We start from the raw sequence: 27778 nt of genomic DNA on the forward strand, positions 1-27778 counted from the left end.
ATATCCTTATCCCCATATCCCTTAATACCTTTGGTTAACAAAAATCTATCAATCTGAGATTTAAAATTAGCAATTGAGCTAGCATTCACTGCCATTTGTGGAAGAGAGTTCCAAACTTCTACCACCTTTTGTGTGTAGAAGTGTTTCCTAACTTCACTCCTGAAAGTCCTGGCTCTAATTTTTAGGCTATGTCCCATAGTTCTAGACTCCCCAACCAGCGGAAATAGTTTTTCTCTATTTATCCTATCAGTTCCCCTTAATATCTTGAAGACTTTGATCAAATCACCCCTTAATCTTCTAAAATCCAGTTTTTTGTATCTTGCCTCGTAATTTAACCCTTGGAGTCCAGGTATCACTCTAATAAATCTATGCTTCTCTTCCTCCAAGGCCAATATATCCTTCCTAAAGTGCAGTGCCTAGAACTGAACACAATACTCCAAGTGTGATCTAACCAGGGCTTTGTATAGCTGTAGCATAACTTCTACCCCCTTGTATTCTAGTCCCCTAGTCCTCTAGATATAAAGGCCAGCATTCCATTAGTCTTTTTGATTATTTTCTGTACCTGTCCATGACATTTTAATGATCTATGTACATGGACCCCTAAGTCTCTTTGGACCTCCACTGTTTCAAGCTTTTCACCATTTAGAAAGTACTCTGATCTATCCTTTTCAGGTCCAAAGTGGATGACCTCACACTGGCCTACATTGAAATCCATTTGCCACAGTTTTGACCGTTCACTTAATCGATTAATGTCTCTCTGTAATTTTATGCTTCCATCTACACTGCTTACACTGCTGCCTATCTTTCTTTCATCGGCAAATTTGGATATATGGCTCTCCATCCCGTCATCTGAGTTGCTAATAAATACAGTGAATAGTTGAGGCCCCAACACAGATCCTCGTGGGAGACCACTAGTCACATCCTGCCAATTTGAGTACCTGCCCATTATCCTTACTCTCTGCCTCCTGCCGCTCAGCCAATTTCCTAACCAGGTCAATAATTTGCCCTCAATTCCATGAGCTTCAACTTTAGCTAACAGTCTCTTATGAGGGACTTTATCGTCTGGACTTCTGGAAGTCCATATAAACAACATCCATAGACATTCCCCTGTCCACTACTTTAGTCACCTCTTCAAAAAAAAATCAATCAGGTTCGTCAGACATGACCTACCCTTTGCAAATCCATGCTGGTTCTCTTTGATCAGCTGAAAATTTTCAAGGTGTTTAGTCACTCTATCCTTAATTATAGATCCTAGTAATTTCCCGACAACAGATGTTAGGCTAACTGGTCTATAATTCCCTGGCTTCCCTCTCTCACCTTTCTTAAATAGTGGAGTGATGTGCAATTTTCCAATCTAAAGGAACGGTTCGTGAATCGAGAGAACGTTGGAAGATTATAGTTAGGGCTTCAGCAATGTTCTCACCTACTTCCTTTAGAACTCTGGGATGGAAACCACCTGGTCCTGGGGATTTGTCTCTCTTTAGTGCCATTATTTTCTTTGTAACTGTTAATTTGCTTAAGTTAATTATGGTGAGACCCATCCCTGATTCATAATTAGTTTCCTTGAGGTGCCTGGCATGGTATCCTCTTCCTCTACTGTAAATACATGTCCACCATTTCCTTATTTTCATTTGCAATATCACCATTATCAGTTTTTAAAGGGCCTACATTGCTCTTGACCACCCTCTTTTTCCTAATATAATTGTAAAAATGTTTTGTGTTGATTTTGATATCCCTTGCAAGTTTCTTTTCATATTCCTTTTTTGTAACTCTTACTATCTGTTTTGTCACCCTTTGCTGTTCTTTGCATCTCTCCCAGTCGCCAGGATCTGTTCAAATTTTTGCATTTTTGTATTTTTTTTCTTTTAGTTTTATGTTGTCCCTTGCCTCTTTTGTCATCCATGGCTGTTTTTTTTGGGCAAGTAGAGCTCTTGCTCCTTAGGGGTATAAACTGGTTCTGTATCATATTAAATTCTTTTTTGAACACTTCCTGCTGATCTTTTGTCATTTTACCTATTAACAGATTTGCCCACTTTACTGTGGACAGTCTCTGCCTCATCCTGTTGAAGTTAGCCTTACCTAATTTTAGAATCTTAGTAGCTGATGCGGGTTTCTCCCTTTCAAACACAACATTGAACTCGATCATATTATGGTCGCTATTAGGTAAATGTTCACACACCGTTAGGCTGTTAACTAAATCTGACTCATTACTCATTATTAAATCTAATATGGCCTGCCCCCTTGTTGGTTCTAGGACATATTGTTGCAGAAAGCTGGCCTGAACACACACAAGAAATTCGCTTCCTTCCTGACATGAGCTCGTCTGCTTATCCAATTACTATGAAAGTTAAAATCCCCCATTAAAACCACTCTACCTTTGCTACATGATTGTCTGATCTCTGCATTTATACATTCTGCCACTTCACAGCTGCTACCAGGGGGCCCAGACACAACTCCCACTACAGTCTTTAAATTCTTTTCGAATTCATAATTCTACCCATAAAGTCCCCACTGCCTGCTTACCTCTCATTGTATCCCCTCTTCCCGTTGAAGTAATTTCATCCTTAATCACTAAGGCTACTCCTCCCCCTCTACCAGTTTCCCTATCCTCCCTATAGACCTGATAACCTAATATATTGAGTTCCCAGTCCTGACCCTCTTGCAGCCATATCTCAGTAATGGCTACCATGTCGTACTCTCTAAGTTGAATTTTTGCCTGCAATTTGTTAATTGTATCATGTGGTTTATAGCAATTAGTGTTAATTGTATTCAGGTGGTGTGTGTCAATTGGGGACTCTAATATCGTTTTTAAAAGAGAGCTTATTTAGGGTGTAAGTAATGAGGATCTCTGTGAATAAAGACTTGGAAGCAACTGAAGACAAGGCTCTAATATTCTATCCCTCACCACTTGGTTATTCAATCTATTTGTTCCTTATACTCCGTGCGTTTGTATAAAGAACGCTTATTTGGGCCACAAACTCTAACCTGTCCTTCTGTTCTAATGTTTTTCTCTCGCATTTCTTATTTCTCTATTCTAATTTAATTACTTTACATCTTTTAGTTTTCCCTTTACCTGTAGTGCCAAAGCATAATTTCTGACTGTCACTCTACTCTCTTTTTGTTTGTTTTAGAATTATTATTTATACTACCTTTTCCACCTGAGCCCTCCCCCACCCCCCCCCCCCCCCATTAACTAGTTTAAAGTCCTTGTGACCGCCCTCTTTATCCTTTCCGCTAGGACCCTGGTCCCATGGTCCCAGCCCGGTTCAGGTGGAGCCCGTCCCAACGGTACAGTTCCTTCCTGTCCCAGTACTAGTGCCAGTGTCCCATGAAATGGAACCCCTCTTTCCCACACCACTCCTTCAGCCACGTGTTCATCTCATGTTTTTTAATTTAGCACCTAGCTCCAGGAACTCTTGCCTACTCTTTCCTATGTTGTTGGTCCCAACATTAACCACAATGACTGGATCCTCCCTCTCCACTATCCTTTCAAGTCAGTTTGAGCTGTACCTTATCCTGACACCACGTAGGTAACATACCATGTGAGACTCTCGATCCTGCTTACAAAGGATGTTATCTGTCCCCCTAATTATTGAATCCCCTACAATTACCACATCATGCTTCACCACCTCCTCCCCCTTTTAGACAGCCCCCTGCTCCAGGGTGCAATGATCAGCATCCTGACTGTCCTTCCAACAGTCTTTATCTTTATTCTCACAGGTAGCAAGTACAATATAGCTGTTGAATAGGATCAGTTTTTGCGGATCCTCGTTTCCTATCTCACCTGGGTTCCTCTTACTGTGTACATGTTTGGTCATAACGACCCTATGCTGATCTTGTACCTCTCTACGAGGTGTGACCGAGGTCTGGAGCAAACTGTCCAGATACTCCTCCCCCTCCTTTATGTGTCAGTGTCTCCAACTTGCATTCCAGCTCAATGACTCTGAGTTGGAGAGAATTGAGGTGGAGGCATCTATTGCAGATATGTTCATTCGGGTCATTCTTCACGTCCGCAAGCTCCCAGCCGCACAACCTTCTCTGCCATATCTTGGTCTATTTTTATTTATAGATAATTACTCTTAGTCTGTTTTTTTGCTTTTAAAAAAAAAATTAGCACCAAATTCTCAAGTTCCCACTCGGTTCACAATCCACTCTCTTCACAATCCACTCTCTTCACAATGCCTTCTCTGTGCTTCAGCAGATAACCTACTTTATACACCTTTTGAGAACAGCAGTTACAACTGCTCATTCAGCTTCCAGCTCACAGTAATTATCCTCTATTCAGACAATCACTTACAGCTGATTAACTGTTAACTGCCACTGACTTGCCGTTTCTTTTAACCATTTATTAACTTGCAATTTCTTTTAAAGTTTTAAAGTTCTAAGTTAAATTTTAAACTAAATTTTAATTTTAATTTCAATTCACCCACTACTTTACCAGAGTCCCACTCTCACCAAATTCTCAAGTTCCACTCGGTCCACGATCCACTCTCTTTGTGATGCCTGCTCTGTGCTTCAGCAGATAACCTTCTACTTTATACACCTCTTGAGAACAGCAGTTACAAATGCTCAATCAACTACAAGTATCTCAGTCACTGTAGATACTTGTAGTGACTTTTCAATGAAATGCATGCTACGTACTGGATTTTATATAATAGATATGAAAATCAATGTTGGGCAAAACAAAGCATTGAATCCAATTGGTATTTTATGATATTTTAAAAGAATATTCTAAAATATACATTTAGAAATTAAGGTAATGATTGATTTGTAGAAAAAAGCATAGATAGAGGTTCCTGAAAAATTCCTAACTCAGGAACACATGTATTCGCCTTGCATTGGCCTAGCATCAGGCTGTATGTTGCCAGTGAACGTAACAAGGCAGGGAGTTCTGAATTCACATTCAAATGTGTAGGAGTTCCTTTTTTTCTTCTCCTGCTCCCCCTTGCTGTAAGTGAACTGCTTGCTGGCCTTCATAGATAGAAATGTAACTTCCACATGTTTAAACAGCCACTAGCTTTTAAAATTGTTTTCAAACAGAACTTTTCTAACATTATTTGTTTATCTGTCCTATCTCTGTCATGTAAGATGTAATGATGTGGAGATGCCGGTGATGGACTGGGGTTGACAGTTGTAAACAATTTTACAACACCAAGTTATAGTCCAACAAATTTATTTTAAATTCCACAAGCTTTCGGAGGCTTCCTCCTTCCTCAGGTGAATGGTGTGGAAATGGAATTTTTGAATCCTTCGCATTTGAAAATCACAGAACAATGCCTGGTGATTACTGCCCGTTGCCAAGGCAATCACAGTGAGCAGACAGAAAGGTGTCACCTAAAAGGCCACCGAATATACAAACCCCCCAAAAAAAAGAGAGAGAGAGAAGGAAGACAGTCAATGACCTGTTATATTAAAAACAGATAACATTTGTTCGCTGGTGGGGTTACGTGTAGTGTGACATGAACCCAAGATCCCGGTTGAGGCTGTCCTCATGGGTGCGGAACTTGGCTATCAATTTCTGCTCGACGATTTTGCGTTGTTGTGTGTCTCGAAGGCCGCCTTGGAGAACGCTTACCCGAAGGTCGGTGGCTGAATGTCCATGACTGCTGAAGTGTTCCCCGACAGGGAGAGAACCCTCCTGTTTGGCGATTGTTGCGCGGTGTCCGTTCATCCGTTGTTGCAGTGTCTGCATGGTGTCGCCAATGTACCATGCTCTGGGGCATCCTTTCCTGCAACGTATGAGGTAGACAACGTTGGCCGAGTCACAGGAGTATGAACCGTGCACCTGGTGGGTGGTGTCCTCTCGCGTGATGGTGGTATCTGTGTCGATGATCTGGCATGTCTTGCAGAGGTTGCCGTGGCAGGGTTGTGTGGTGTCGTGGACGCTGTTCTCCTGAAAACTGGGTAATTTGCTGCGAACGATGGTTTGTTTGAGGTTGGGTGGCTGTTTAAAGGCGAGTAGTGAAGGTGTGGGGATGGCCATAGCGAGGTGTTCGTCATCATTGATGACATGTTGAAGGCTGCGGAGAACATGGCGTAGTTTCTCCGCTCTGGGGAAGTACTGGATGACGAAGGGTAAGATGTATATATTGTAAATTTTTTTGCATTTACAAACCTTAATTTGTGCACAAAAGAAATTAAAATATGGGAGGGATTTGTTCACGATAGGGATTCATCATTTACATTCTGGGAAAACCTATTTGTTGAAAAAAAGTTCAACTCTAGTCATGTTTTTAAAAAGAGAATTCACAAATATGAATGGCTAACGTGAATGGGTATCTTATCAAGTACTGCTTTTAATTGCTATTGTGGTGAATTGAAGTCTTGAATAGCTGAGTTGTTTTCATATAATGAGAGACAGGAGAGGTATTGTTTGAACTTTGAGAAACTTAATGAGGGGGCAAAGCTTATAGATCAGGACACTACCAAGGCTGAAAAGAGTAAAGGCAGTGGGCAAGAAGCAAGGTACAGAAAAGTTGGAGTCTAAAGAGGAGAGAAGAATCTCCCATTAGATCACTGAAAATTTGTGGAATGATCAGTTAATTACTGGAAAAACAATGATTGGTTAATTACTGGGAAATAATAGTATATATTTTTCTCTTCTACTGTGATTTCCTTCCTTCTACCCCCTCCTCTCATGAAGGCAGTGACTCATAAGAACACAAAGCATGGAATAAGAAAAAGCCCATCATCCCCTATTGCTTCTACAAACCATGTTTACTGATCATCTTCTCTATTTTGGACTCTAACCCACTCATTTAATCTCCTGAAGAAATGCTCTGTACAAATACTCCCAGAATCAAACAATATTCCAGAATATTCATCTGTTCTCATATCTTCAGTAGGGCCTGCTGCCCTCTACAGGCAATATTATCCTCTGGTCCCTGCTGCAGAGGATCACCACGTCCTGTGAAGTACTTCATCATCTCAGTCCATGGCTATCCCTGTATTCTGTAATGCCCATTCCCATGGTTTATATCATTCAAGTCCCTGGATGAGTTACTGCTTTGTAACACTCTTGTTATTGTGGACGTATGCATTACATAAATAACGAACTGAAGAAAGTTTATATTTATGTATATATATTTTTAATTCTCTCATAACCCCTTCCTTAGGTATGCCTGGATAATGGTAAGTGCTACAATGCGCACATTCAGGCAGTCAGTCCTGACAATGGACCAGTCGTTGTCTACATAGAAGAACTAGGAGAAAAGTAAGTACAGTCGTTTTAATTTTAACTACACTCAAATTGTGCCTTTTTCAGCTTTTGTTTAAGAAGATTAGATGACTACTTTTCATTTTGGTCCAGGTTTAGCGTATCAGCATGCTTGATCATCATGATGCAAGCATGCTGACGCATGTGACTTTCATGACATCAGCGCACAGACCTTCGTGAATGCGCAGAGCAAAAGATGTCACTGTGCCAGTGTAATAGAACAGTGCATATGCAGGACAGTAGATTTCCAGTTTCCCAACTGACCTACGCAAGGCTTGAACCAGTTCACTGCGTAAACGTGGAGAATAGTGGACATGGGTCTCTCCTGAGAACTAGATTCGGACCCTGTTTAAAAAAAAATTAAAAGCGCTGTAAAATGATCTCTGGGGCTGGGGGGAGGGAAGGAGGTTGCTGACTATGTAAAGAGATGAGGAGGTAAATTTTAACCCCAAGAATGGTTGGGTTAGGGGGGTGGGTGAGAAGGTAAAAATTGTAAAAAAAAAGTAAAACACGACCCCGACCTGCCCACTTCCGGTTTTAACGGAGGCGGGTCGAGGGGCCGCCGACTAACCTGCTCTCAGGATGCGGGTTGGTCAGTAAAATCTCTTAAGGAGGCTGCGGGCCTCCATTTTAACAGCATTTTTATTTTTAACTCATGGGGGCCAGGATTCCCGGGCTTTCTGCTTCATGCCACGTAAGAGAGAAGGCCCAGATCAACAGGTGAGAGCCTTTATTAGGTGGGATCAGACTAAGAGAGAATAAGAGAAGGTCTAAGAAAGGTTCAGAGTGCATGTGTGTAAACGCACAAAGTGTGGTAAATAAGGTTGGTGAGCTGCAGGTGCAATAGTCACATGGGAAAATGATGTCGTGGTGATAATGGAGACCTGGCTCAAAAAAGGGCAGGATTGGATACTAAATATTCCTGGATACAAGCTGTTCAGGAAAGATAGGGAAGGAAAAATAGGAGAGGGGGTGGCAGTATTGATTAAGGAGAATATTATAGTGCTGGAGAGAGAGGATGCCCTTGAGGGGTCAAAGACAGAATCTATTTGGTTAGAGTTAAGAAACAATAGAGGTGCCATTTCACTACTGGGTGTATTCTATAGGCCACCAACTAGTGGGAAGGATATAGAGGAGCAAATTTGCAGGGAAATTACAGAGAGGCGCAAGAACTATAGAATAGTGATAAGGGGGACTTCAACAATCCTAATATAGACTGGGATGGTAATAATGTAAAGGGCAAAGAGGGGGAGGAATTTCTGAAGTGTGTTCAGGAGAACTTTCTTGATCAGTATGTTTCCATCCCAACAAGGAAGGAGGCATTGCTGGATGTAGCTCTGGGGAATGAAGTGGGTCAGGTGGAGCAAATGTCAGTGGGGGAACATTTAGGGAACAGTGATCATAGTATTAGTTTGGATTAGTTATGGAAAAGGACAAGGAGCAATCTAGAGTAAAAATACTTAATTGGAGGAGGACCAATTTCAGTGGGTTGAGAACGGATCTGGCCTGGGTGAATTGGAATCAAAGATCGTCAGGCAAAACTGTAATCGAACAATTTTTAAAAATTTGTTCATGGGATGTGGGCGTCGCTGGCAAAGCCAGCATTTATTGCCCATCCCTAATTGCCCTTGGGAAGGTGGTGGTGAGCCGCCTTCTTGAACCGCTGCAGTCCGTGTGGTAAAGGTTCTCCCACAGTGCTGTTGGGAAGGGAGTTCCAGGATTTTGACCCAGTGACGATGAAAGAATGGCGATATATTTCCAAGTTGGGATGGTGTGTGACTTGGAGGGGAACGTGCAGCCTTTAAAGAGGAGATGGTTTGGGTGCAGTCTAGGTACATTCCCACGGTGGGGATAGGTAGGGCAACCAAAGCTAGAGCTCCCTGGATGACGAAAGAGATAGAGAGTAAGATGAAGTAGAAAAAGGGGGCAAATGACAGATGTGAGGTTGATAATTCAAGTGAGAACCAGGCTGAATATAGAAAGTACCAAGGAGAATTGAAAAAGGAAATAAGAGGGGCAAAGATAGAGTATGAGAATAGACTGGCGGCTAACATAAAGGGAATTGAAAAGTTTTCTATAGGCATATAAATAGTAAACGGGTAGTAAGAGTAGGGGTAGAGCCGATTAGGGACGAAAAAGGAGATCTACGCATGGAGGCAGAGGGCATGGCTGAGGTACTAAATGAGTACTTTGCATCTGTCTTTACCAAGGAAGAAGATGCTGCCAAAGTCACAATAAAAGAGGAGGTAGTTGAGATACTGGCTGCTAAATGATAAAGAGGAGGTACTTGAAAGGCTGGCTGTATTTAAAGTAGATAAGTCACCTGGTCTGGATGGGATGCATCCTAAGATGCTGAGGGAAGTAAGGGTGGAAATTGCAGAGGTGCTGGCCATAATCTTCAAATCCTCCTTTGATATGGGGGTAGTGCCCAGAGGACTGGAGAATTGCAAATGTTACACCCTTGTCTAAAAAAAGTTGTAAGAATAAACCCGGCAACTACAGGCCAGTCAGTTTAACCTCGGTGGTGGGGGAGCTTTTAGAAACGATAATCCGGGACAAAATTAATAGTCACTTGGACAAGTTGTGGATTAGTAAATGAAAGCCAGCATGGATTTGTTGAAGGCAAATCATGTTTAACTAACTTGATCGAGTTTTTTGATTAGGTAACAGAGAGGGTTGATGAGGGCAATGTGATTGATGTTGTGTATATGGACTTTCAAAGGCCATTTGATAAAGTGCCACGTAATAGGTTTGTCAGCAAAATTGAAGCCCATGGAATAAAAGGGGCAGTGGCAGCATGGATACGAAATTGGCTAAGTGACAGTTAACAGAGAATAGTGGTGAATGTTTGTTTTTCGGACTGGGGGAAGCTATATAGCATGTTCCCCAGGGATCGGTACTAAGACCACTGCTTTTTTTTGATGTGTTAATGACTTGTACAGGGCACAATTTCAAAACTTGCCGATGACACAAAACTTGGAAGTGTAGTAAACTGTGAGGAGGATAGTAATAGACTTCAAGAGGACATAGACAGGCTAGTGCAAGAGGTGCAAAGTGATAGATTTTGGCAGGAAGAACATGGAGAGGCAATATAAACTAAATGGTACAATTCTAAAGGGGGTGTAGGAACAGAGAGATCTGGGGGTATACGTGCACAAAACATTGAAGGTGGCAGGACAGGTTGAGAAAGCGGTTATAAAAGCATACGGGATCCTGGGCTTTATAAATAGAGGCATAGAGTACAAAAGCAAGGAAGTTATGTTGAACCTTTATAAAACACTGGTTCAGCCACAGCTGGAGTATTGTCCAATTCTGGGCACCGCACTTTAGGAAGGATGCGAAGGCCTTAGAGAGGGTGCAGAAAAGATTTACTAGAACGGTTCCAGGGATGAGGAACTTCAGTTACGTGGATAGACTGGAGAAGCTAGGGTTGTTCTCCTTAGAGCAGAGAAGGTTAAGAGGAGATTTGATAGAAGTATTCAAAATCATGAAGAGTTTAGTAAATAAAGAGAAACTGTTCCCATTGGCGGAAGGGTCGAGAACTAGAGGACACAGATTTAAGGTGATTGGCAAAAGAACCAAAGACGACATGAGGAAAAGCTTTTTTACATAGTGAGTAGTTATGACCTGGAATGTGTTGCCTGAAAGGGTGGTGGAAGCCAATTCAGTCATGGATTTCAAAAAGGAATTGGATAAATACTTGAAGGGAAAAAATTTGCAGGGCTACAGGGAAAGAGCGGGGGAATGAGTCTAACTGGATTGCTCTTACAAAGAGCCAGCATGGGCTCGATGGGCTGAATGGCCTCCTGTGCAGTAACCATTCTATGATTTCACTGCTTTTGGGCCAGGAGGAGCAGGAGTGTTTCCTTCAGGCCCAACAATCCTACGTGCTGCGATCCGACACACACAATCCGCTGCCCCCACCCACAGTAACCGACCTCCCCTCCGATCTCCGACTCCCCTCCGAGGTGACTGGTTACAGTTTGAGGCATATGTCCTGTTAACATTAAAGCTATCTGCATCGAGCTGTTCTCAGGGCTTTTTGATATGAAACTGTGAACTTATTTTTGCGTTTCACTCTTAATAGGTTATTGATTTAATTGCAGTAGACATATGGGGGTAAATTTTAACTTCAAGCTGGGAAGGGAGCGGGGAGGGAAGATGTTCAGGTGCAAAACTCGGAAAGTAAGATCGCGACTTTAATGAGGCCAACCAATTGCACTTCCGGATTTCGGACCCAGTGGCCAGTCTGTTTGACAGGCTGGCTGGCTGTTGGGCAGGAAGGCCTGCTGCAGCAGGTCGCAGCTGGGGATCAGAGGGAGGGAGGGAAGGAGGGATCATGGGCCGGGAAGATCGGGGTGGGAGGAGGTTGGGAAGATGATCGGAGGTCGCTGGAGGTTGGGTGGGGTCGGAGGTAGGTGGGGGTCCAGCATCACTCACCGTTATTTATGCACAAATCGGACAGCAACTTCAGGTGAGGGCAGACGCGGTGTTCCAACATGAAAATCTGGAAGTTGCTGTCTGAAATGTGCCGTTACACCGTCAGCTTTGCGAAAACGGCATCTTGCTCTCTGACTCACCATTCAAATACTTCGAATGGCGTGAAGTTCCTGTATTTACATTGTAGATATGATTAAACTCGCCGCAGAAAGTTAGAGCTTGTCACTTTCAGTCTAAGTACCCTTTTTAACGGCGTGATACGTCTTAATTACTGCCAAACAACCTCTCTGGCACTAAAAATTAACTTTTACAAGTGTAGAGTCTCATTCCTTCAGCTTTTAATTGTTGTTGGAGATTTAAAAGAAGATTTAAATACTTTTTTTTAAAAAATTCTTTTTGTCTCTTTTATCTCTCTCTCTTAGTCCAAGCTTTCTTTCTATCTCTTTATTTCGCTTTCTGTACCTGATTTGACATTGAATTCACTCCCTGGTTCAGACTCTGCGTTGTACATTAACGATTCTTCAGTCTGATTGGTTAAGGAGATACACAGTTGCTTGCCCTGTTCACACAGATCCCAGATGCCCTGTAGAGGGCACCGCGCTGTTTGGATCTCTAACTTCCAGCGCAAAGGCTCATGGAAAGTATATGGGCAAGGGCGAGTCTAACAAGCTGCAGGTGCCGTTCATTCACTGACTACAGTAAATTCTAGCCCATTATTTATGATGCATATGAAAACTGAGGAGATTAAGTCTGCAACGTGCAGCCCTCGCTCCTAGAAATTAACAAAATGCTACTTCTGCTCACAATTGGTCTGTATTTTTATTAAAATTATCTACCTGCAGCAGTGAGATCATATTTGACATTTGTTTTTTGATTCCAAATTTCCTTTGTTTTCTCACTTCCTCTTCTGCAAGTGCAGGTAAGCCTTAGGTACCTTGCTCAAGTGACCAGTCTTTAGATCCGATAATGAATAAAATTGGTCTAAATCATTATATGATTACTGCTTTGCACATCTTTTAGGTTTAGTGTGAGTCATAGAACTTTACAACACAGAAGGAAGCCATTTGGTCCATCATGTCTGTGCTGGCTCTTCACTAGAGAATTCCAAAACTAATCCTACTGCTTCATGCTCTCCCTATAGCCCTGTATCCTCCTCTGCTTTAAATATTTATCTAATTTTCCCTTAAAAGATGCAATGGTTTCAGTGGCAAAGCATTCAGTGCTCTGCATAAAAAATTTTCTCCTAATCTCGCTCCTCATTCTTAGTGATGATTTTAAATTGTTGAGCCCTCGTCACTGACTCCTCAACCAGAGGAAATAGTCTTTCCCTCTTCATTCTATCAAAACTGCACACAATTTTAAAAACCTCTTAACTCACCTCTTAGTCTTCCCTACTCCAATGGAAATTGTTCCAGTATTTCAACTCTCTCTTCATAGTATATTTTTCAATCCCTGGTATAATTCTGGTGAATCTTTGCTGAACAATCTCTATAACTTTAATGTCCTTTCTATAATGGGGTGCCCCAAGCTGCACACAGTACTCCAACTGTGACCTAACCAACGTTTTGTACAAATTTATCATTACTTCTTTACTCTTATAGCTTATGCCCTGAAGTCATGCGATCCCCATCTAGACCTGTGGGTGGTTGCAAGTTATTGGTTCCAGTAAATCCATTCCAACCTTGTTTCAATTACTTTGTTTTTCACAGGACAAAACTTAAAATAGGATAAAGAAGTCTCACAAGAGGTGAAACTGGCTTTGTGGTTGTGCTCCCCCTTCCTCTTCCACACAACTGAGATCAAACCTTTTGCCCTGAACGGAGTGGGGCTGGGGTGTGGACATCTGCTTGAGTATAAGACCAAGCTTTGCTGTGCTGCCCTTTCCAAACAGCATGCGGACACTCAATCTTTAGGCTCATGTGTGAAGCGCCCATACGAGTGATGAACTGGTATGAATTGCAGCCTCGAGGAGAGGAGAGGAGGGGAGAAAGCTGGGAATGACTGAGGATGGGGATAAATGCCATTACTGACTCGTGGGACTGTACCCCAGCATGAGTCAATAGTAGCATCAAGAAAGATGGAAGAAAATCATAGGAGGTTGCAGAGTAATTTAAATGAATTTCTACTTAAAGCTAGTCTCATCACTGCCAAAATTATGGAAAATAAATGGGAGAGGAGGAATTTTAGGGAGGTCAACTATAGCTGCCCTCCTCACTATAGCTGGCCTCTTCACTCTACCAACAATATAGAAAATAGGTTGGGGAATCGGGGGGAGAAAGTAATTTAAATGAATTGTACTGTAGCTAGCCTGATCCTTAAGCACCATTATTAAAAACAATCAGTGGGAGGTCAATAATCCTGGTTGCCTGTATTATCCAGCCTCTTCTGCAAACTCCCTACCAATGGTGTTGGAGGCAAAGAAAAAACTGGAAAACTGCTGGTAAGCCCATTATCAGTTTTTCAAACAATATATACTGATTTCAAAAATTTCCCAAAATCTAGGCCATATATCAGTTCTTTTAACTCTCCTAAAAGGATCTGCTTTTCCTCCTCCTGAGATGAAGTGGCTGATACTCCATCTAGTGGCCCAGCTGAAAGTTTTCATTGTCCGTTTAGGGCTGGCTCATAGAATCATCGAATGGTTACATAAGAGCAATCCAGTTAGTCCCATTCCCCTGCTCTCTCCCCGTAGCCCTGCAAATTTTTTCCCTTCAAGTATTTATCATGAGGTTGAGTAGCATGTTGTGGCTGAGTTCAAACTGAGGGTCTGGGTCAGGATGGGGAATTGCTCTGTTGCTAGAACTACTGTGCCATTTCACATCGTTTTAGGTTACTTTCATTTGTAGAATGTCAAGCAGTTTTATGTATTAAATGGAAAATGCAAAGAGAAATAACAGGTCCGCTCCATCACCAAGACCGCCTATTTCCATCTCTGTAACATCGCCCGTCTCCGCCTCTGCCTCAGCTCATCTGCTGCTGAAACCCTCATCCATTGTTATCTCAAGACGTGACTATTCCAATGGTGTCCTAGCCAGCCTCCCATCTTCCACCCTCCATAAACTTAAGCTCATCCAAAACGTAACTGCCCATATCCTAACTCGCACCAAGTCCCATTCATCCATCACCCCTGTGCTCGCTGACATAGTAGCCTGTTGGTCATTGTATCTCCAAAACAAAATTATAAAATAGGAGGCAACATTCCTCTCCGCTAACATGAGCAATAAATTAATTTGATTTATAAAAAGAAACTTCCATTTATATGGAACCTTATCATATCAGATGTCTCAAAGTACTTCACATACAATGAATTACTTTGAGGTGCGACAACTCGTTATGTAGGTGAGCGTGGCAGCAGTTTTGTGCATAGCACAATATGATAAATAACTGGAAGAAAAATATACTTTTGTAATATAAATCAGCCGCCACATCTCTTCTGGGTTAAACAGGTCTGGATTTCTCTTCATTGTGGAATGGTGAATGTAACAAAACACCACCTTGTGTGGCCAGTGCTAAAATTTTAGATTAATTTTCTTCAAAACTTGCCATATTTTGAACAGAGAGGCTACAGGGATATAAGCACGGAGCTGGGATATGATGGGAATAGTCAGAATTACAGCAGGTACTATAAAGGATTCAGTGTCAAGTTACTCCGGGAACGCCTTCATTTTAAAATTCTCATCCTGGTTTTCAAATCCTTTCATGGCCTCTCCCCTCCCTATCTCTGTAACCTCCTCCAGCCGTACAACCCTCTGAGATCTCTGCGCTCCTCCAGTTCTTGCCTCTTGCGCATCCCCGATTTAATCGCTCCACAATTGGCGGCCGTGCCTTCAGCTGCCTAGGCCCCAAGCTCTAGAATTCCCTTCCTAAACCTCTCTACCTCTCTCTCTCCTGCTTTAAGATGCTCCTTAAAAGCTAAAGTCACCTGCCCTAATATCTCCTCATGTGGCTCGGTGTCAAATTTTGTTTGATAATTGCTCCCGTGAAGCGCCTTGGGATGTAAGCCCTATATAAATGCAAGTTGATGTGTTTGTTCATGGTGAATGCTGCACAGATGCATTTTATTCAAACTCATTTTAATTTTGTATCTGTTTTATTGGGTTGTTAACTTTTGCAAATGCAGAACACTGAAGTTAAAAAGTGACTGAAAATGCCAAAACGTACTGCAGGCATAATATTGAAAACACAAACAGTAAAACAACCGGCAAGAACTAGTAAAACAAAAATACTACATCATGAATAACATAAGTTGCTGAGTGTACCTTTTTAAATATATATGTGTATATTTTGTCTCTTCAGACACAGTGCCCTTCTTCAGAACCTTAGGCCAGTTACACAGGTCTCTCAAGGGAAAAGTTGGAACAGAGTTCAAGGGAAAAAGGCTAGGAAGCCAGTGAACTTAAATTCTGGTAAGGATTTTTTTTTAAAGTACTTTTCTAATTGTGGTGGAAGAAGATGTATTATTCAGAACGTGGCAGTAACAAAATATTGTTTCGATCCATTTCCATTAGCTGAGAGTTATTAGTTTGCTAAGTATATGTAGGAGAGGGGGTAGCTTTATATTGCGACATTCAAATACAGATGCTAATAGATGATGAGATGTAACATTTCTGATATCACCTCTGAATAGCAAGTGTGCCAAGAAGACATTTTGTTGGTAGTTAATTCTAATGTACTGTGCTACCATAGAGCCAGAACCAAAATAGTGTTTAAAGAATTACGCATTTCTGTTGACAGAAGCTGAATTTAGGGGATTGAAGAATTCAAGCAGTTTTGTAAATAAGCCAAGCCGACTACAGTCAAGCCTACCGCCACGTCGACAGCAAGCAATGGGAGCCAGGCAGCAGAACTCCACACAGCAGATCCCAGGTCAACAACCCAAAAAGTCATCTACTGAGTTTGTAGGATGGGATGAGGACTTTCCACAACTCTCAAAGTGAGTAATGGAGAAGCTCTTGTTTCACTGGCTGCACAAATTTCATTATAATTCATAGGAACAGGAGTAGGCTATTCAGCCCCTCAAGCCTGTTCCGCCATTCAATTAGATCATGGCTGATCTGTTTCTTAACTCCATCTACCCGCCTTGGTTCCGTAACCCTTAATACCTTTGTCTAACAAAAATCCATCAATCTCAGTTTTGAAATTTTCAATTGACATAGCCTCAACAGTGTTTTGGGGAGAGAGTTCCAGATTTGCACTACCCTCTGTGTGAAGAAGTGCTTCCTGACATCACCCCTGAACTGCCAAGCTCTAATTTTAAGGTGATGGCCCCTTGTTCTAGACTTCCCCACCAGAGAAAATAATTTCCCTCTATCTACTTTAATCATCTTAAACACCTCAATTAGATCATCCCATAATCTTCTATACTCGAGGGAATACAAGCCTAGTCCATGCAACCTGTCTTCATAATTTAACCCCTTTAGCTCTTGTATCATTCTGGTGAATCTGCGCTGCACCCCCTCCAAGGCTAATATACCTTTCTTGAGGTGAGGTGCTCAGAACTGAACGCAGTACTTTAAAAGGCTAATCAGAGCGTTATATAACGAACATAACTTCTGTAACATAACTTCCACCCCTTTGTATTCCAGCCCCCTTGAGATAAAGGCCAACATTCCATTAGCCTTTTAAATTATTTTTTGTACCTGTCCTCTAGCTTTTAGTGATTTCTGTACTTGGACCCCATAATCTCTCTGCTCCTCCACAGTTCCTAGCTTCTCACCATTTAGAAAATACTCTGATCTATCTTTCCTAGATCCAGAGTGAATGACTTCACATTTCCCCATATTGAACTCCATCTGCCACAGTTTTGCCCACTCACTTAATCTATCAATGCCCCTTTTCAACTTTCTGCTCCCATCTACACTGTTTACTGTGCAACCTAACTTAGTGTTGTCAGCAAACTTGGATATACGGCTCTTTATTCCTTCATCTAAGTCATTTATAAATATAGTGAAAAGCTGAGGCCCCAGTGCAGATCTCTGGGGGACACCACTAGTCACATCCTGCCAATTTGATTGTGTACCCATTGTCCGTACTCTCTGTCTCCTACCTCCCAACCAATTCCCTACCCATGTCAATAGGTTGCCTCCAATTCCATGCGCTCTCATTTTTGTTAAGCCTCTTATGTGGCACCTTATCAAATGCCTTCTGGAAGTCCGTGTAAATAACATCCATAGACACTTCCTTATCTAACTCCTTGGTTAGTTACCTCAAAAATATTCAACTAGATTTGAAAGAAAATATGGAGGAGTGGGAAAACGTGAATACCTATATCTTGGAATTTATTTTTTTCTTTTGATAGAATAGAACAGTTTCAGGTAAACTTGGTTTGATAGTTTTGCAAATCGCCTGGAGTCGTAGTTCCTGCTGTGTTCTGGAGGAGCAGGTTTGAATCTTCCCAGCATTGCTCCAGCCTGTAGAATCGAGGTCCCAAAAACGTCATCCCCGGGGTAAAACTTAGGTACAAAGTGGTACAGTATTAAAACACTTTGCTGTACTTTCCATCAAGGGCTTTAATAAAGCTTTTTAAACTTTCTAAAGACTGCTTTTGTTTCTTTGAAATGTTACAACATGTGTCTGGAAGTTGTGATGTGCTGGATGACCCTGCCTGCACTTTCTGAAATAAAATGCTGTGTATGTGGAACGCTGATTGGCGGAATATTGAACAGCTTTCAACCATAAGTTCTTGCTGGTTGATTTTCAGAAAGTGATGTGGCATTGTTTTATATTAGCCCTGATCATGAAAAGGGTTCCTCTCTTTGCTTGCCACAGTCAAAGCTGTGCATCGCTTAAAGCTGAAATTTTAAGTGTTTTAAAGGCTTATAAGAATCTGTTAGTAGGATTTGTCAAATACCCAGCCCTATCCTTCAGACAAATTTGGTTTCAATAAATCCATTGGGATAGGTGATAAAAGAACCATTTTTCATTAATAATTAGGTTTCTTTTGGTCAGATTATCTGGTTGGTTCCCTCTCTCTCCTCTATCTCCATCAGTGCTAATGAAGGTCATTTTCTTGCATTTTTTCCCCTCCATTTTTTTCCCCTTTCTTGAAGGGGCTGAATCATGCTGGGATATGGTTCTATGAATGCGATCTCCAGTGCTTTGTCCAAGTAGCTATTCTTGATGTGTGAGCCTAAGCAATGAGGGCTAGCAGGCTTTTTGACAGTGGGGTTATCGTACCTGAGCTTAATCCTGTCGCATGGCATTACTGGATAGTAATCAGGAGGTGAAACCTTAACTGGTTTGCCCATATACCCTCTTCAATCCAGCCCCAGTACAGGGCGCTGCTGCCAATTGTAGAAACCCTACTGCACTGTCTTGACTCTTTCTGTAGCATTTACTTCTAATTTTAACAAATTTTTCCCAAAGGCATTGAAAGACTGCTGAGACAGACTTGATAGTTTGATTGCTGTGGATATGGTAGTTGTAGTGGTTTTGGTACTGGACTAGCAACCCAGAGGTCATGGGTTCCAATCCCATCATTGCATGTTGTGAAATTGAACTCAATAAATCTGGTGATTTGTGGGCTGGTACCAGAAAAATTACCATTAAAGCTGCCAGATTGTTGTAAAAATTCAACTTGCTCATTTAGAGAAGGGAATCTGAGACTACTACCTGGTCTGGCCTACACATGACTACAGTCCCACACAAACTCATAATATCCTCTAAATTGGCTACTTAACTGCATCATGGAAACCATCACCACAAGGACTGTAGCAATTCAAGAAGGTGGCCATCAACGCCTTATTAGGTCATTTAGGAATGGACAATAAATACAATTGAGCCAGTGTCGCCCACATTCTGAAGATAAAAATTACTGAGATGAGCCTGGGCATTCTCAATACAGTTCCTAATGGACGCAACTCTCCAACAGAAAATCTGCCTTATGTATTTGACATCAACTGTTCTTGATTCTCCTTTGTAAACAATTTTACAACACCAAGTTATAGTCCAGCAATTTTATTTTAAATTCACAAGCTTTCGGAGGCTTCCTCCTTCGTCAGGTAAATGACGAAGGAGGAAGCCTCCGAAAGCTTGTGAATTTAAAATAAAATTGCTGGACTATAACTTGGTGTTGTAAAATTGTTTACAATTGTCAACCCCAGTCCATCACCGGCATCTCCACATCTTGATTCTCCTTCAGACAGATGCAATAGAAGGGTAAAGTTGGATTTGAACTAGAGTGGAGTAATCTTGAAGGATGCAGTATGCAAAGTATACTTAAAGTGTGCCATATACGAACTGAGAATTTTTGTTTTCAAAGTGGAGGATTCATTTCTCAACATTGCATCATTCACCTCTTTGAACAGTTTGGCATATGTTTTGTTCATGCAGTTTCACCTACAGATGTTCATGGGCAGTATCCAAGGGTTATGACCCTCTGAGATTCATTTGCCATTCCTCCACTGTTTAATTAATTGAATTGAAGCTCTAAAGATCAGTGATACAGGTATATCTGTCAGAGCACAAGCTCCTGATTATCAATGATCTACCTTTTGGGAAGGTTCCAACAATTTTTAACTTTGTTTCTACTAATAATGAAATAACTTTTTTTGATTTCAGTGCTCTAATTTGTGACCTGTTGTGGAGCTAAGTTATTCTAAAGAGTTTCTTTAAAGTTGAAAAGTGTATGTGTAGGCAGGAAATGGCCAAGTTTGGAAAAAGTAGGAGAGAAGTTGAGGTAAATCAAGGAGCACTGGTTAGATTATGCCAAACTTGGTTTTTACAAGCCCATAGATTGTAGAAGGAAGGAATGCAAAGGGAAATAAGACGGGTCCCGTTTTGAAGTCTTCGGAATGAATTAATTAGAAATGAAATGTTGCACTGAATCTTGGTTTCAACGTAGTGAGCATTAAGGGAGGAGAGAAAGCGTGTATGGCAGCATATTTGGAACTTTGGGCAGATAAAAGAGAGTAAGAGTAGCAGTGACTGCAGTAATCTCTAAAATAGAGAGACCTGAAAGATTGCAATTTGTGAGGTTGGGGGGTTGTGGGCAAAGAGAAAGAAATTAGAAGGATCTGTCGGACACAAGTTTTTTTCTTGTTTGGCAGAGTGCGAGAAAAATGTGGAACAGCTCCAGTACTTCTATAGATAGATAAACTGAATATCACTGAGTGAGCTGATTGGTCCAAAAATATGACTGAAAATTCTCATCTGTCACTGATCTATGGTAACCTCTACTTATTGGCCCCTGGTAACCACAGCATTGCTTCTGTGGTAACCGTTGCACATTGGCCCCTGATTATTCATCACTGTAACTATATACTTTTGCATTTAACTTATGTACTGTGCCATGCCATGCCTCCGAGAGACCAGAGTGGAGCTGGCAGAGACTTGCTCAGGTTGTTTCCCTCTTCTCTTCACAAGTGGTGCATGAAATGAAGAGAAAATAAAGGGATTTGCTACTCTTGACTTTTTTAATGTAATATTGTAAATCAATTTGTTCTTACACTGCTGAATAAATACGAGTTACATATAGTAAGAACACATGCTATAAGTAGAAAGCTGAAACCACTTACAGATGTTTTAATTCAGACTTCTAAAATTTCTCTGGAATCTGGAAAGTCAAAGGGCAAACTGGGCAATTGCAAGACTAAATTGTTGAGCTTTCCCAAAGGACTATGTGTGCGCCTCTTGAATTTTCCATTCAAGGCTAACCAGTTGCCGTATCTGCTGAGAGTAGGCTGTGTTTTGTTTGTGCTTTGACACAGTTTACCCAGATGTGTGTTCTGTACCTGATGTTTGACAGTTCACCCTGATGTGCGTTCTCTACCTGATGTTACCCAGTTTACCCTGATGTGCGTTCTCTACCTGATGTTACCCAGTTTACCCTGATGTGCGTTCCCTACCTGATGTTACACAGTTTACCCTGATGTGCGTTCTCTACCTGATGTTACACAGTTTACCCTGATGTGTATTCTGTACCTGATGTTACACAGTTTACCCTGATGTGCGTTCTCTACCTGATGTTACCCAGTTTACTCTGATGTGTGTTCTGTACCTGATGTTACCCAGTTTACCCTGATGTGCGTTCTCTACCTGATGTTACACAGTTTACCCTGATGTGCGTTCTCTACCTGACGTTACACAGTTTACCCTGATGTGCGTTCTCTACCTGACGTTACCCAGTTTACCCTGATGTGCGTTCTCTACCTGACGTTACACAGTTTACCCTGATGTGCGTTCTCTACCTGATGTTACCCAGTTTACCCTGATGTGCGTTCTCTACCTGATGTTACCCAGTTTACCCTGATGTGTGTTCTCTACCTGATGTTACCCAGTTTATCCTGATGTGCGTTCTCTACCTGATGTTACCCAGTTTACCCTGATGTGCGTTCTCTACCTGATGTTACCCAGTTTACCCTGATGTGCGTTCTCTACCTGATGTTACCCAGTTTACCCTGATGTGCGTTCTCTACCTGATGTTACACAGTTTACCCTGATGTGTGTTCTCTACCTGATGTTACCCAGTTTACCCTGATGTGCGTTCTCTACCTGATGTTACACAGTTTACCCTGATGTGTGTTCTCTACCTGATGTTACCCAGTTTACCCTGACGTGTGTTCTCTACCTGATGTTACACAGTTTACCCTGATGTGTGTTCTCTACCTGACGTTACCCAGTTTACCCTGATGTGCGTTCTCTAACTGTTGTTACCCAGTTTACCCTGATGTGTGTTCTCTACCTGATGTTACCCAGTTTACCCTGATGTGCGTTCTCTACCTGATGTTACCCAGTTTACCCTGATGTGCGTTCTCTACCTGATGTTACCCAGTTTACCCTGATGTGCGTTCTCTACCTGATGTTACCCAGTTTACCCTGATGTGCGTTCTCTACCTGATGTTACAAAGTTTACCCTGATGTGTGTTCTGTACCTGATGTTACCCAGTTTACCCTGATGTGTGTTCTGTACCTGATGTTACCCAGTTTACCCTGATGTGCGTTCTCTACCTGGTGTTACACAGTTTACCCTGATGTGTGTTCTCTACCTGATGTTACACAGTTTACCCTGATGTGTGTTCTCTACCTGGTGTTACCCAGTTTACCCTGATGTGTGTTCTGTACCTGATGTTACACAGTTTACCCTGATGTGTGTTCTGTACCTGATGTTACACAGTTTACCCTGATGTGTGTTCTGTACCTGATGTTACACAGTTTACCCTGATGTGCGTTCTCTACCTGATGTTACCCAGTTTACCCTGATGTGTGTTCTGTACCTGATGTTACACAGTTTACTTGGTCTTTCTGTTTCTGTGTTCTGAGAAAAGAAAGTCTGCATATGTTAACTTATGATTTTTAAGAGGTCCTGCTTTATCTGTAAATCATTTGTAGAAAATATGACCGAGGCCTAGAATCTGACTACACAAATGTAGAATGTAAACACTTTGGTCCTGTGTTGAAGACTGAACCAGATACTGATGAGGCTCAAGCCCCAACTAAAATTCAGCTGAGAGATGAGCAAACCCTTCCTGCACTCCATGTGAGTATGATGCTAGTTTTTTCATTTTGTATCACTAGGATTTCAGTGTGTGTATGTGAAATTTTTGTACTATGGACACTTGGACTATGGGCAGAAAAAACAGCAGATTCTGTCCTTCCAAGGTGTGGGTTGTGTCTGGAGAGTGCATTTTGATCTGTATTGAATTCGGGTGAAGTATTGTGGTTACAAGTCTATCTCTAGTAGCGAAACCAATTTAAGCTGATGATTTAGGAGTATGGAACAAAAGGCGTATTGGCAAAACATTGAAGCATATTTTTTTTCTCAATGTATTGGTACTAGTAAACCAAATAGCACTGTTGTGTAAAATCAATATTTAACTATAGCTTCAAGCTATGTTGGGGGTGGGGGTGGTTGCAGACAGAGAGGGGGAGAGAGAGAAAAAAACATATACATGGGATTAGAGACTGAAGGAGAAATACTGTTAGCAAAATTCCTTCCTCATCCTTTTAACAGATTCGAAAAGCTAGAGACAGTAATATGTCTGATAATTAACTTCATTCAAAACATTCATCTTAAAACTTCATACAGAATAGTACACATTTAGCCCTATGTCTAAAACCATCTGTGCAGAGAAATTGCGAGCATGGCATATCCAAGCCTGTTCACGTTACCTGATCTTGAAGGTAGGCAAAAGATCCTACTGAGTGAAACGTCGCATCTCTTTTTATACCATTTTCTTTTATGGTCTAGTTCCTGCTGGATTCAACACTACTGGGTGTTTTATGACCCATAGATCTTTGAACAGATTGCTAGACAGGAATGAGGAGCCCCATACCATACCTTTTCCTATCCTTGTTTTTCCTGAGTCATAGGGGGTGATTTTAAGAGGCAAATGCAGGGGCAGGGGGGGCTCCGGAAATCCCGTTCGAGTTCGGAAGCCGGCTCCAACACGCCGGCTTCCGAGTTTTCCAGGGACCCACCTGTGTGCGTGCGGGAGTCCCGCCGGCAATTGAAGCCGGCAGGATGAGAGTTAAAGTGCCAAATGTACCTAATTGAGATACTTAAGGCACTTTACTTGTGACAGATGAAGGGATTAGAAAGATTTTTAACTTACCTGGGCGGCTTACCCACCGCTTCTGATTCACGCCCGGTGAAACCCCTCTTCACCCTCCCGATCTCACCCTCCCGATCTTCCCCCGATGTCCCCTTGATCTCACCCTCCCGATCTTCCCTCCCCCACCGGTCTTCCAGTCCAGCGCCAGATGACATCTGGCTCTCCCTCTTTCCTGCCCCCTCCTCCCCCTCGCGTTGCAGCTCCTGATGGCAGCCAGCCTGTCAATCAGGCCAGCTGCCAGGCGTGAAACCCAGAGAGGACATTAACCACTATCAATCAACGTGCGATCGCATCGGAAAAGGTAAGTTTGGTTTATGCAGGTTTGCCATGCGCCCAATAGCCCTCCCCCCCCCCCCCCCCCCCCCCCCCCCACCGCTGCCATCCCGCTTCCGTGCTAATATCGGGGTCATAATCTTTTATACAAACCTTAGATGTTATGCTCTATAGTAACAGGAATCTATTGCCTTTTTATATTGCAGTAATCTTCTCTTAACTCCCCCCGCGGTGATCAAAAGTCTGTTTTAAAAGCCTTTGTGTTTTAACCTAAGAACCCTTTTAGCTCCATATTATTCAACTAGCTTCTTTATTTAATAATCTATATATACCTTTCCTTACAGTACAATGTTTTCTGCCCTTCAATGTTATCCGTGTCATTGAGGGGAAAAGACAGGATTTGCAAGCACACAGTTTAAAGCAATTCTATATTAGCTGTTCTTTCTTTGTTCTGTATTAGAATAATGTAATAACATATCTATATTCTTACACTGACTTTGTGCGATAGTGTAAAACAGGTGATATGAATTGGAAGAGATGTAAAATGTAAAACATATGTAGGAAGACATCTCAAAACTCTTTACATTGAGGAAAAAAGAGTGATGTTGAGCAGGAGGCGGGGGGGGGGAAGGGAATCATGGAGAGAGTTAGGGTGGGGGACCAAATGATGACATGTTTCAAAAGAAGGGTTTTGGGGAGGAATTTGATCGTAGGGAGGGAGGTGGCAAGGCTAAATAAACTGGGCAACACCGTTAGAATCATAGAAATTTATGGCACAGGAGGCCATTCGGCCCATTGTATCTGTGCCGGCCGAAAAAGAGCTATCCAGCCTCATCCCACCACTTTCCAGCACTTGGTCTGTAGCCTTGTAGGTTATGGCACTTCAGGTGCATATCCAAGTACTTTTTAGATGCGATGAGGGTTTCTGCCTCTACTATTGTTTCAGGCAGTGAGTTCCAGACCCCCATTACCCTCTGGGTGAAAAAAATTTTCCTCAGCTCCCTCTAATCCTTCTACCAATTACTTTAAATCTCTGCCCCCTGGTTATTGACCTCTCTGCTAAGGGAAATAGCGTTGTGCCTGAACGAACAGCTACCAATGATTGAATAGAGGGAACAGGGACAAAGAGAAACGTCCCAGTGCTGTTGAGAAAGCTTTCTTATAGGAGTGATTGAAAGTTTATTAATGAAATCCAGTTATAATAAAGTTTGGACGGTCCCACCAAGGTTGCAATCATTCAGACAGTTTCTTATGCACTATAACCATTTGTAATTTGTGCGCAAACAAAATTATTATGGGATTCCATAAATTGTATTTTTTTTTAATTTGTGTAACTACATTTCATTTTTGTCTTGAAGAATTTACTGGAGATGTCCCCTTGCATTACAACCCAAAGAATGGACCCTGTCCCTCAGTCAGATCTGAGAATGTCACATCTTCCTTCCTCAACATCATCAGTGACTCCACCGGTGCTTTCTGTACATCCAGCCGAGTCAGTCACTTACCAATCAACAGGTAGTATGTTAAATCATATCTGTCATCTCTATTTGGAAAGATAGTTCTGTTATCTATGTCACAAAATGTAAAGTAATGATGGATTTTCCAACGTGAGCTGCATGGCTGGGGTGAGGAGTTCAAATGACATGAGAGTGAAGTTAGAGTAGTTAAAGGAACAGTCTTCAACCTCCTAATACCTGTTATTTTATGTATAATACACTGCAAATCAAATTATTTGTTTGGAAAAGGTTCTAGGGTTTACTTTAGGAGTATTTTAGAGGTATCTTACACGTTTGAGTACTTACGGAATTGTATTGTACTCTTTTTACCGCAAACGTATTGGAATTAATTTCCAGTGCATTAAGAATTTAATGAGATAGCTAATATATAAATCTGGAACACATTTAAAAATCCAAGGGATTTTAATAACAGTGGATTAATCCTCCTAAATACTGAATCATTTAACAGCTTTTCAAAATGCTAGTATTTCCTTTAACAAAATGAGTGATTTTCTATACATTTCTTAAGCCGAGTGTTACTCAAACGTGAGTAACGTTAATAAAGCCAGAGAACGTTTATGTTTTCATACCCACCTAGTTGGAAGCCAAATGCTCAGCTACTTACTAATGAATACTTGACTTTTGAAACGACAAAGTTTGAGAATTCAGAATTGTGATTCACAGCTTCCTTGCGATTTTATTGCCTATAGTAGTGTGACTGATTGATTTTTTTAAGGAAGAATATTGAAGATAGCTTCTTCCATTGTTCGACAGATAATTCACCACAGATGGTCGTTCCATCTGTAACTCCATCATCTTCAGTGATGCCCAGTCCAGCTGTGTCACAGGCTGAAATGACTTCAACCCTGGTTACCCCACTTTGTGCTCCTGTGCATGGAGCTAATTTGCCACCAATGGCTGCACCTCAGATTCTAAGCTCTTACGATGATCTCTTGTACCCTGGGTTTGCTATGAATGAAAAGGGAGAGTACCTCACCAGCGCACCTGCGTATTCATACAACAAAAGTGGAGCCGATCTACCGGATGGTAAGTACTGTGAACCTTAAAAGAAAACTGTACTACATTTTTTTGACTTCTCTCAACATTAATGCAAATTCTTCTGCTTTCCCATCCTATGGCCTCTCTGAGCAAGATTTTCAAACACTGGTACTTTGTAATAAAAATTTAAAAAGCAGCAAATGCTGTAAATGCACAGCAGGTCAGTCAGTGTCTGAAAGAATGATAGGCTATTGCATTAAATTGTATGCTGTCTTTTCAGCTCCTGATTGACTATTTCCAACATTTTCTGTTTTTATTTCAAATTTGCAGCATTCACTACTTTCATTTTTTTTTACCTCTATTAGTGGTAATTTGTGCCAAATTGTGTGCCGTTCTGTTCTGGCCGTCTGTACTCATAAATTGGATTGACACCGCCCAAATTAATTTCACCTGGGACATCTAGAGCCAATAAATTTTCATCTGTCTTATTGAACCTAAGTGCCAGAGGTGAAAGGGCATTGCGCTAACCCACTGCACCAGTCAGTCACTCAAAAGCTGAATCATCTAACCTTGAAAGCACATTATATAAACTACAGTGAATTTTCTTGAGTTTACATTTTACTACATTCACAGAATTATTCTACTAGTGCAGTACAGGGGTATTTTTTAAAGGAGGGAAGAAAGGGGTGAAACGGAAAGTGTTAATTGTACAACCTTGTTTAAAGATGGTCATCAATCATACATGTGCTTCTCAGGAACACTGTATGCAATTAATTGGTTCAAAAGGTAGTAGTTGAAACAAA

At 41.6% G+C, this 27778-nt stretch overlaps 1 protein-coding gene across 1 annotated transcript in view; it reads left to right on the plus strand.

The window, feature by feature from the left end:
* The window catches only part of otud4 (OTU deubiquitinase 4), a 114168-nt gene that overhangs the window by 70644 nt on the left and 15746 nt on the right, over positions 1 to 27778 (plus strand). The window contains exons 11-16 of the mRNA XM_067992376.1: positions 7116 to 7213; positions 15953 to 16062; positions 16391 to 16589; positions 22985 to 23132; positions 25839 to 25995; positions 26751 to 27023. Coding sequence (XP_067848477.1) covers positions 7116 to 7213; positions 15953 to 16062; positions 16391 to 16589; positions 22985 to 23132; positions 25839 to 25995; positions 26751 to 27023 — 985 coding nt within the window. The remainder of the gene's footprint in view (positions 1 to 7115; positions 7214 to 15952; positions 16063 to 16390; positions 16590 to 22984; positions 23133 to 25838; positions 25996 to 26750; positions 27024 to 27778) is intronic.

The sequence above is a fragment of the Heptranchias perlo genome, chromosome 1 (assembly GCF_035084215.1).
Source record: "Heptranchias perlo isolate sHepPer1 chromosome 1, sHepPer1.hap1, whole genome shotgun sequence".
Classification (NCBI taxonomy): domain Eukaryota; kingdom Metazoa; phylum Chordata; class Chondrichthyes; order Hexanchiformes; family Hexanchidae; genus Heptranchias; species Heptranchias perlo.